Source organism: Cardiocondyla obscurior, linkage group LG06 (genome assembly GCF_019399895.1).
Source record: "Cardiocondyla obscurior isolate alpha-2009 linkage group LG06, Cobs3.1, whole genome shotgun sequence".
Taxonomy (NCBI): Eukaryota; Metazoa; Arthropoda; class Insecta; order Hymenoptera; family Formicidae; genus Cardiocondyla; species Cardiocondyla obscurior.
Window position 1 is genome coordinate 2,053,752 of NC_091869.1, and position 11,341 is coordinate 2,065,092.

At 42.2% G+C, this 11,341-nt stretch overlaps 1 protein-coding gene across 9 annotated transcripts; it reads left to right on the forward strand.

The window, feature by feature from the left end:
* Positions 1 to 1,725: 1,725 nt before the first annotated feature.
* LOC139103054 (interference hedgehog) lies at positions 1,726 to 11,327 on the forward strand. 9 transcript variants are annotated; one of them, XM_070657387.1, is made up of 9 exons: positions 2,197 to 3,364; positions 3,450 to 3,793; positions 4,038 to 4,217; positions 5,438 to 5,518; positions 5,656 to 5,913; positions 6,086 to 7,081; positions 7,834 to 8,658; positions 8,727 to 8,842; positions 9,522 to 11,327. In XM_070657387.1, the coding sequence occupies exons 4-9, from the start codon at positions 5,449 to 5,451 to the stop codon at positions 9,693 to 9,695; spliced, it is 2,439 nt and encodes an 812-aa protein (XP_070513488.1). In that variant the 5' UTR covers positions 2,197 to 3,364; positions 3,450 to 3,793; positions 4,038 to 4,217; positions 5,438 to 5,448; the 3' UTR covers positions 9,696 to 11,327. The 9 variants fall into 9 exon arrangements, with proteins under 9 accessions (XP_070513489.1, XP_070513488.1, XP_070513487.1 ...); XM_070657386.1 differs by having other exon boundaries at positions 2,197 to 3,793; XM_070657388.1 differs by lacking the exons at positions 2,197 to 3,364; positions 3,450 to 3,793; positions 4,038 to 4,217 and adding an exon at positions 1,726 to 2,107.
* The last annotated feature ends 14 nt before the right edge of the window (positions 11,328 to 11,341 follow it).

Consider the following 11,341-nt stretch of genomic DNA (forward strand, 5'->3'; position numbering starts at 1 on the left):
TCGCTCCGCAATTACGCGTATTTAATTATAAAATCATTACAAAATCTTTTTATTTTCTGCTCTCATCTTATAACTCTGCGATGTTAGTGTGAAGCGAATCTGTGATAACTGCCGGCGACGCCGCGAAAGAGTAGGACAGACAGTGTATAGTTCTGGCCTTTTCTTCTATCCGACGGCAGCCGAAACGCTGGCTTCACACGAACGAGGGTCTATATCTGTACGCGTGGACTCCAGTTCTCTAATCACCAATAAACAGTTGAATGTGGCGACACGACGAAGAGAGACAAGGAACTAACGTCCACGCCTTGTAGATAAGTAAACGTAAATGGTCACATGCGATAAATTAATTTTTATACAAAATATATGGTTTATTAACATATTAATTTTCTCTCTTAACATTTTATAGTTCAGAAGGAAAAAGAGATGATTCTCACAGCTGCACTCTTGCTCCACAATTTTCTCTACTCGTAAACTGTACGGATCGCGTACAATTCGACGACGAAGAGGAAAAGAGACGAGACTGAGGGTACAAAAAGCTCACCCGCGCGAAACAAACCTGTTCAAGAAAGGAGCTAGAAAGGGTCACATACTGGTCGGGATAACCAATGCCGTGATCGGCTCTTCGTCGAACAGACTTGAATTCGTAAAAAACAAGAATGCGAAATAACTCGGCGCAACACTCGATCTTTGACGCTGTAAACAACAAGAGCGTTTTTTGTTCTGCTTTTTTTTTCGTTTCTTTACGTTTTTTATTCATTTTCCATTTACCGTGACAATTAAGTTTATTACATCCAATCTTCGTATTGAAAGCGTAAAAAAAAAGAAAGACAAAAGAGATAAGTACGAAAAGTGTAACCAGAGAGCAATATCGAATGACCGTAGCGCAAGCAACCTAAAGTCAGCGCAAATCGCACGTGAGAAAGTATGCGGAGATTCTCAACGGTCGAAACATGGCCGCAGAAAGGTGCGCGAATCCAGATCACTCGTCTGGGATTTCATCGTCGGCATGCAACGAAGGATTCGGCGTTGACGAAAACAGACGGTGAACGAGCCAAGGAACGAGCCGAGGAATGACGAGCGTGCTGACATTCCGCTGTCGTAAGTAAAAAGCGTCGCATTCGGCTTCGCCGAAGCGACGACAGTCGATCCTGGAGAAGGACGAGTGACCGACGGCCGAAGCGAGACAGACACTCTTTGTTTGCTCATTTGTCACTCCAGTTGTCATAATAGATTCGCGAGAACATGCTGCGAACGATATATTCAAGTTCAAGGTCGACGCTCATCGTCTCCGGTGAAGGTAATTTTAATCCGAACGACTAGGGATAGTCTAACAACATAAATTTAAGTGTGAGAGAAAAGGTGTTTAATTTCATATAAGAATAAAAAGAGAGAATTAAGAAATTAAAATAGAAATTGGATTTTCGACTGACGTTATCGCCACGCAACTTTTCGAATTTTAAATCGCGTTTCGAGGTGTAATTCATACATCAGTAGCTTCGAATCCGTCTCTTTCTCTCCCCTTGTTTCCCTTTCGTCTAACCGCGTTTCTGTTTTATCCAGGGTGCAGAAGGTGCAGCGTGGTGCAGCCGCGAAGATCGAGTTCCAGCGGCGGCTGCAGAGTTGCGCTGGCGTCGTCACCACTACCACCATTGCGTCGTCGTCGTCGCGACGGGCATCCCTCCACCGGACCGCCGCGTCCGCCGCCGCCGCCGCGGTTCAAAACCTGTCGGTCTGCATTCCAGTGTCGCCGCCGGTGAACGCCAAGCGACGGCAGCTAGCAGCGGCAGCGGTCTCGTCGTCAAGCGCGTCTCGTCCCGTATCCGCGCGTCCGCTGCGTCGGCCGAGTGAAGTTGGCGCGAACATGAAGTAGACGAGGGCGAGCCAGGGGTACGCCGTACACGCGCGAAAATAAGTGAAGAGGCGCCCCCGAAGGAGGCACTCGACAAAGGGGCACGCGGGGTGACCGCGCGGCGGCCGCCACTCGGCTCTCGTTCCCTGCGGTGCGTCCCGAATTACATCCCGCGGGTCTGCGAGCGGCGCGCGGGGCAAGAGGACCATCGCTCTTTCGGCGTCGGCTTCGGTCGGCGCGGCCGGATCGAGAAAAAGGGTAAGCACGCCACTTTTCTCTTTATCTCTCTTTCTCTCTGTTGTTTTCTTTCTCTTTTTCTCTCCCATTCTGATTCCCACTGGTTCCCTCTCTCTTTCTCTCTTTCTCTCCAGGCGAGCGATCTCCGGTGCAGGTCGATCGATTGCGCGATCGTGAGTCCCGGCCCGCGGCTCGAAGCCGCTCGCGTGCGATCGTCCGGTCGGCTCGCGTCCTCGGAAAGGGAACACCAACACCGGATCGGCACGCTCCAGAGATTTCCGTTTCCACGGCCGAGAATTGTCGACGTCGGACACTAGATCCGGATCTTCCCGTCAGCGTTGCGTTACGCTCTCTGGATTTACAGTGGGCGCATGTTCGTTCGTTGTTTGCACTTTCTACATGTCGGACGCGTAATCTCGAAGGGACGAGGTGAGGAATGCAGGAAAAGATATGACCGAGGGACAGACCTTAGACCTAGAGCGTTTTTTTTCAATCCTTGGTTGAAGGTAATATCTCATTTTCATTTGCAGTCCCTTTATTGTTTTCAATCTTTTTTCAAAGTCTGAATCCCTGAAAGATCTGCGTTTCTAAAAACGTAACGTGAAAGAAGATACGAAAGATAATTGTACTGCAAAATTTGCTGCAATAAATTCGGCTCTCAGTAAATTCGTCTTTCTTAACAGTCTGCTTTTGTGCCCTCTCTGAGCTCGAGGCGAAAGTGGCGAGACCCGTGCGTGCGTTGAGAGAACGAAGAAAGAAAGAAGAGAAAAAAAAAAAAAATAAGAGAAAAACAGGTGCGGAGGAAACGCAGATAGGAAGTGCATAAAAGAGACCCGACGAAACAAGTGTATTCAGGCGTCGCAGGGCGAAAGGGGAATCAAGATATCACGCAAAGGAGCGCGGGAGTAGCTAAAAGAAAGACTTCTCGTTTGTTATCATTCGTCTTGCCGGCGTTCTCCGTTCCGGAATCTCTCCGGCGTTCCTTTTTTTTTTTTTTTTCTTAATCTCACCTGTTCGCGACGGCAATCTGGGCTCCGTTGTCGCGAATCTCTCGATTCCATTAAGCTCGCCGCGAAATAAACAAGAGGCGCGGATGCGAAATTCAACTTTATCACGAACTCGTTCTCAGGTAAAAATGCGAATTGAATATATTTCGATCGGACTATCAAACTAAAAAGATCTACGAGAGCTGCGAAACACGGTCTCCACTGAACGGATTGGCACGTGCGAAAACATTCTCCCGCATCCTACCGACTTCGCGAGGAGATCCGAAGACACGTGAGTCACTTTAATATCCTTTAAACGACACGGTAAACCCAGCGCATTTCCTCACTTGTTCCGAAATTCCGCTTCTCACTTTCAGAGCCTGCTGCCCCTTCTCCCTGTCGGTTAACGAGGTGGAGGAACCTGTCCTTGTCGTCGTTGCGATCGCGATCCTCGATCCCATAAACGCACCGAGAGAGAGAGAAACGGACCTTCGCTGGAATACTAATGTTCACGGATGGTCATTTATGGCGCGGCCGCGCATTCCGCGTAGAACAGGAAGGAGCTCGTCGTAGGGATCGGAGTGTATCTAGAACGGAAAGTCTCTCGGAGTGTCAGATTTTTCGGTGGTTCTCACGGAGGACTTTCAAGACTTGCAAACGTGCTGTCGATCATCTCGCACGTTCGCGTCTTACATAAATCACGTCGAATTGAGTATTCAAGGTAATAAACGATTTGTACCCACGTCAATTAAAATTTTACGTGAGAGAAACTCGGGAGTTAATTCAAAATTTTCGAATATCATAATTATTATTACGATGTGTGAGTATTAAATAATAATGTGCACTTAATGCTTCGATAAGTAGCTAATAATAAGCTATTTAAATTAACGAACTTGATATTTATACAGCATCTTTTTTTACGTGTGGGTTTTTTTTTTTCTAATTAAGTTTCGTGAATTTTGCAGCGTGCGACGCGTCGACTGTGTACCGTGCCGTGACGATCAGGCCGTTAATACGACGGATTAAGCGTAATTACGACGGGCGCAGATTGCGCGTGCAAACCCATCGGTCGCACGCTCGTGCCAAGAGGGGCGCGGAGTGGACAACCACTGCTTTGGAATTCGGCTTCTTTATTTTTACGAGAGGTAACATCGGAAACCAGCCTCTTTGCGGCCCTTCTCACCTGTAACATACCATCGCCATTTATGCTACCATTTAACCAGAAGTTAAGAGTCGCCTCGTACATAAAACACGGCGGACTGCCGTCGCGACGATAATCCACCTGCACGCAATCAAATTGTCTTTCCTCTTACGATTTCTTTCCTCATTTTCGTTTCTTTTGCCATTGGTATCCGCGCCTTTCTTTTTTACTCTCTCGTATTTAACTCATACGAAATGATAAATTTCACGTTAAGATACGTGCGCTTAAAATGCTTATTTAAAATTCTCGTTATCCCGCTTTATTTCTCTCTTCTTTATTCGTTTACTTTGTCGCAGGCCGATTGTTTTAACGTTTTAAAGAGATATAAGTAAAGATGGAAAAATATTTTATACATTTTTATGAAATTGCACTTTATTAGTTATAGTTAAAAACAATTATACAAAATTATATTACTTGCATCTACAAATAGTATTTAGAGAACTTTAAATTATATATGTATTAAAGTTTCAGATACATTAAAGCGAGCGTGTGGGTGCGTAGTACGACGTCGCGATCCGTGATGTGAATGGATATACCTACACGTGCCTCAGCGGCGTATCGTAACGCTGTAGCTCGACGAAAAAGAATGATTGCCGTCGCTCTTCGCCATCGCGGGCGCGCTGCGCGCGAGTATATGGTTTTCTGATGGCCTCGCGCGAGCTCGCACGTGGGTGTAAAACGGTTCGCGCAATGAACGGCAGCTTTCGACGCCGTATATGGATATTTTCTAGACAGCCACGCGTCATCCAGCCTCTCGGACTCCCCCTTTCTCATTATTATTACACGGAAAATAAAAAGTACTCCGTTACGTTTCATTACTCGTTATTATACGGCGTTGTTCATATAAAGATTGCTCTCTCTCTTATACGTAAATTATTCTCTGTTTTTCTAACTTTTAGAATAATATTTTTTCGCGATCTCGTAATTATCTTAAAATATATTTCGTGTTTTTAATCTAGGATGAACAATGTGTTCTATTTTTACATGAACTCGGCGTTCTAAACTTAAACGGTATGCTTGCTCGGTATTAATTTTAGTTGGGTCTTCGTCGACACTTCGTGAGCCGCATATTTGCCTTCTCGCGGACGAAGGACCGGAAAAACAACCGGCGGCACGCAAAATGCTTGATTAACGTAATGACCCTGGCTTCTCTTGTGCTTGCAGAATGTGTCAAGATGACATCTATCTCCTCTTTATGTGGCATCATCGTTATCCTGTTCTGCAGTCCGATCGCATATACATGCGGTAAGCTTTTTAGTCAAAGTTACATACTCAGCGAACGCAGAATATTGCAGCATTATTGCAATACTCTGTGTTTGCTTGGTAAATATATTTTGACTGCTGTGTGAAAAAAAATAACATTACTTTTGATATCGTTGTAGAAGAGGACAAAATCCAGGAGTTGAGCATGTCCTTTACCCGACATCCGTTGCCTCTGGCCGCCCCATTAAATGACGATGTGAACTTTGAATGCAGCCTCAACATCCCTGCGGAGCGTTTCGCTTGGCATCACAGACCTCTGGGTTCAAACAAATGGACGCCCGTGTTCTCTTCTAATGTCAGTGGCAAAACTTCGCGACACGTTGTTAACTTTGACAACGAGTCGAAAGCCGGAGACTACCGTTGTGTCGCGTTTTTCGGTAAGCGATTGCAACAATCAATATTAATTAATTAAAATTACATTTTATATAATATATAATAATATTTTATATAATACAATTTATACATTTTATATAATACAAAATAATATAAAATTATCTGTACTTCTAGAATATGTGTATACTGTATAGTTAAAAAAATTTGTTTTTTTAGGTATCAGTGGCTTAGCGTCAGATCCAGCAAGACTAACACTCGCTACGGTGCAAAAATTTTCCGATAAAAACGATGTCTTTATCGAAGTGACAGAAGGTAACACCGTGCCTATCACATGTCCCGTACCGTACTCTGAACCGGAAGCCATTGTACAGTTTTACAAAAACGGTATGCTCATTGAAAACGTGGATTTGGTGAACGGCCGAACTATGATTCTCAAGAATGTTAAATTGACAGATAGTGGAACGTATCACTGTAGCGTTAACAATTACATAACGTTAGTAACGTTTATGAGCAACCATAAGACCATATTGACGGTACACGGAAACTTCACTTTTCAACCACCGTATCTCACCAAGCAGCCGCAGACGGAATACGTTGTTCGGCGCGGCAAGAACGTTACTCTGGAGTGTTTCGGTGCTGGTTATCCCGTACCGCGCGTCACCTGGAGCCGACTAGGCAGCTCTCTGCCATTAAAGTCGATAAAATCTTCTTTCGGGTTAACATTGGTCCACGTTCAGCTATCTGATCGCGGGGAATACGATTGTGTGTGGAGCAACGAGATGCGACAGATTAAATCGGCGATCATTTTACGAGTGGTAGAACTACCGAGGGTGACGAAACAACCGAGTGCATGCAAGTTCCACGAAGGTGGGAAACTGCAGCTTTCATGTGACGTAACGGGCGAGCCGGAACCGGTCGTTGAATGGCTTATCAACGGGGAATCTTTGATACCTAGCAAAACGCAAGAGATGATTGGATCTACTCTTCTCATATCCGAGGTCGAAAAGAAGCACGCTGGAATCGTTCAATGTGTCGCGAGCAACGAGTACGGATCGCATTCGGGATACAACCTGTTGCAGGTCCAACCGAAAGAGCACGTTGTTGGAGGCAAAATTGAGTCGAAGCCAGACTATGGGCCAATATCGAGACATAAGCATACTAGGGGCGGCGGTAGACGCAGGAATAAGGAAGGAAAGAAAAAGGGAGGTGCAGGTAATTATTTACTTGCGTTATCGTTTCGTACGTTTTCTTATCATTTTATCAAACGTTACATTTACATTTGATTGGGATACCGTCGATTGAATCCCTTCGGCACGGTTTTTTTTCGTGAATATTTTGTAATTTTTGTTGAAAAATTAAATAATTTTTCGTATGATTAATTTTAATGTATTATGAGTTGATTATTTTAACGTTGTTACGCTTTGGGATTAAACTTTTTAATTCAATGTAAAACAGTGTAAGAAAAAATCCAACAAATTATGGTACATATATTTTTTAATAACTTTCAATTCTATTTACACTTGTATTTATATCGTTTTCTTTTAAAATATAAACTTGATATAATGCCGAATCCAATCTTGATATTAGACAGTATCTAAATTGATATATTAAATATAAAAAAAAGATTAAATTTTTTTGTGTGAGATCTGGCCAGATCTCGCGAGACTCCATAGGCGCCAGCAAGCTTGTTTTTATCACTTTTCCTTCGATGTCTGTCTTCCCTTACGGCCTACCATAAACTCAATAGTGCAGCCTTTAGTAAAAAATTACTGTCCCAATTTATAATTAATGTGCAAAATAAATTATTGTGATTGCATAATTAAAAGTATCTTATTGCCGCATTTTTAAATTCTTAATGTTTGAAGATAAAAAAACATTTTTATATCAATATAATTAAAATTTAAATTTTATTACATTTTTTTTACATATAGATCAAAACTGATTCTTTTTGTGGTTTTTTTTAGCAGTGATTTTGGTACCTCCCGATCAGCCAAACGTCACAAGATTGTCTGACGTCTCTGTCATGGTACGTTGGTCAGTGCCAGAGAACAAAGGTCTGCCGATACAATTTTTTAAGGTTCAATATCGAGAGATTGGCCCAAAGATGAATGGCAAACAAACGAAATGGATGACAGCTAACTCCGAGATACCGAGCCATGTGCGATCTTTTGAAGTAACCGATCTACAGCCCGATCATACCTACCGATTTAGGATCGCCGCAGTGTACTCGAATAATGACAACAAATTGAGTCCAAATTCAGTGCGCTTTCATCTCAATAGGGATACTGGAATTGAGAGCAATAAAATGCCAATACCCTTATTGACTAATACGGAAGCGCTGGGACCACATCAAGTGTTACTAGTTTGGCAGAATCCTGACAGATCGGCGAAAATCGACGGGTTTTACATATATCACCGGCGCTCTACTACGGTCAGCGACTATTTGAAAACCACTGTCGAAGGAAAGAACGCATCTAACATGACCATTTCCCACTTGGATCCTGACACTACATATGAATTCAAGGTTCAGAGCTTTTCTGTGGACGCGGGGTCGGAATTTTCTCAAATATTGCGACAGAAAACGAAGAAAATCGTCGTTGAACATCCAGTTCAACAGGTGGTGGCGGAAAATAAATTAAAACCGAACGAGAGTAACAAGAATGTCAGCATACACATCATACTCGGCGGAGTTTTCGGAGCGTCGCTCATTTTAATTGCTCTCGCTTTTGTGGCGAGATTTTTGTACAAAAGAGTGAAATGTGCACAAAATCAGGAATCACAAAGTGAAGGTACGTGATTAAACAAATTGATACAATGCAGTTGTATGCTCTAAATAACTTTTTTTTTTTTTTTTTAGGCAAACCGATAACGAATGGAAGAGTAATGAACGGCGGAGTAACAGACTCCAAAATTAACATTACATCCAATCCACTTGCCGGTCTCGACACGTCCGAGGACATAATGCAGCCTAAGGTCAGTATTTGTAAGTAACAACATCTGCACTTTTATTTCACCGGAAGAAAGTAACGCAGCTGAATTCGGTTACTTGGCGTTTACTTAATGACAATGGTTTTTCTAAGAGACACAGCTGATCGCTAAACGCTTAGTAATGAGTTGTGTCTCTTGAATGCAGCCAGGCATCACGAAATTTCTTTCTCCTTCTCGTGTTCACACATAATCATTTATACGCTTGATTTCTTGAAGATGTAATTGCTCGCCTTTGATCAGTCACTTACTTTTCTTCCGGAAGTCAGTACGATTCTAGACGAGCGCGGAAAACCTGTCGGCCGCATGTAAAAAGAATTCTATCGCTTGAATGATCAAAGCTACGAGTCAACCTCACGATTAAAAGTGAAATATATGTTTTGATACAAACTTTTGTGGGGATCTGCGCTTATTCGGCACTGACTTCCGCTCTCGTCTAATAGTGCGAATCCGCTATTAAACTGCCCGATATATTAAGGAGACTAGTCTTTTCTAGTTTTAGCATTGGTCGCGCGCTGCTCTTTAATTCTCCTCGCTCTCTGCACTCTCTCTGGAGCCGCTTTTCTTTTGTTTTTCCGAACGCGACACACGCACGTTACCACTTACACGCTCTAGATCTGAAAAAAGAAGCGAACGAACGAACGAACACGCATGTTTCTAAATCCAGAGCGGGCAACAGTCGTCGATGGAAATGACGTCGTTTCTAAACGGCCAGAACAACAATGGCAGCAACAACGGTCATAACAACGGCGACGCAGCTGGATCTGACGTGAACGTCACGTCACATAGCGAGCCGTCGTCTCTGCGCCAAGGGCCGCTGCCTATCGAACAACGTTTGTGAGAACGATTGCAGCTATATCCCTATTTTATAGATGGTAAGAATGTGACCCGACTAGTATCCCCGAAAACAGACGTTTACGGGGATCGGTCAAACGTACGAATCTATTTCCAGCGAATATAGAATATTGTTGTGATATTACTGCAACTTTAAAACGTTGCCGTAATGTTGCTGCGATATTCTGTATCCGCTGGATCATCGAACCCCCCCTCCCCCCCGTTTCGCGAAAAGAAACGTGAGGACTTGTCGACACGTTATCTCAACGAGAAACTTAATTTATAGACTGTATTTAACGTATTCAGCTATTATTGCAACGATGAGACTGTCGCGAGACATTAACAGGGTGTCTTACATAGATATGCTCAAACGTATCGTTACTGTAGACTGGGATTAATTTCGTTCAGCTTGCGCGGAGAAAAATACACGACGTTGTAGATTATCCGGTAATTACAGCGCGCTTTTTATTCAATATAATATTCACTTGATTGTCGATAATAGTATTGTAAAAAGAAATATTTTCTTTTATGCGTTCTGTTCGTTAGCACGATGACAGTATTTCAGCCGGAACGGTCCCATTTTATAGTACATAATTAGAAAGTAAAAACGATCTGATTACATTTTACAACATACTTTTTGTCTCTTGGTTTCTTTTTATAAGAAAACATTATGAAGACCCTTAAACCCGTTAAGTAGACGTGAGATTCAATTAATGTACCTGTGAAGTAACTGACTTAACTGTTACACGTCTATTTAACGGTCTTGAACTAGTGAGCATTGAACAATGTTATTTAGTAGATTTTTTTTAACTCTTTTCGCGTTGTACACACTTTTACGTCACCTTTACAAACGAGTTACTTTTTAAGAATTTTGTAATAAAAAAAACTTGTGTATTTGTGGTGCACAACGTGAAGATGCGCGATACGTGTAGTTACATTAACTATTCGCCAACGTTGAAAAGAAAGGTAGTGTCATTTTATAATAGAGAGTTATTAGAGTATTCCCTTTATAAAAGTATAATGAAGACATAATGGTTGAGTCATATATTGTTAACATTATCTTGGTGTGTATGCCTGTTATTTTTATAAGTATTTTCCTAGCTGCGGAGTGGTCGAATAGTTCATTGTGTCATCCGTGACAAGCGCAATACTTACTCGTCATGATATTTTTAATCGGTTATTTGTTGTCAAAATTATATATACATATATATGTTATTTTTATTGTGAGGGAAGGGGAACAAAAATGTGATAAAATTATATATTTTGATAATATCAGTATTTGCGTGCGGCGGCAAAAGATGAAAATTGTAAATACAAGTGTACAAAACTTTTTTAAATAAATTATTTCAACGTCTGGGCTAATAAAAGTACCGCAATTTGCAGTCTGCGAGTCGACAGCGAGCTAGTGAAAATGTGCATTGTATATATTAGGGTAGCATTCGAGCGACACAAACGAACACGTGCCTTACATCTTGCCTGACGATAATAATTGCTAAAGTAACGATTATTTATATACTTCTGTACATGTATACTACCATTTTGTGTACTTAATTTTTATAAAATAAATTATATTAAAGACAAAAAAAAATATGTATTTGCGAGGAGCAAATGTAGCGGACGTAAAATTACAAATAACTTACAAACACTAATTAA

Excerpts from the sequence above, each read along its gene's own strand:
- LOC139103054 (XM_070657384.1), top strand. The coding sequence starts at position 5,410 with ATGACCCTGGCTTCTCTTGTGCTTGCAGAATGTGTCAAGATGACATCT. Across the intron at positions 5,519-5,655 it reads TCCGATCGCATATACATGCG|AAGAGGACAAAATCCAGGAG; the intron begins GTAAGCTTTTTA and ends ATATCGTTGTAG. Across the intron at positions 8,843-9,521 it reads AGGACATAATGCAGCCTAAG|AGCGGGCAACAGTCGTCGAT; the intron begins GTCAGTATTTGT and ends TTCTAAATCCAG.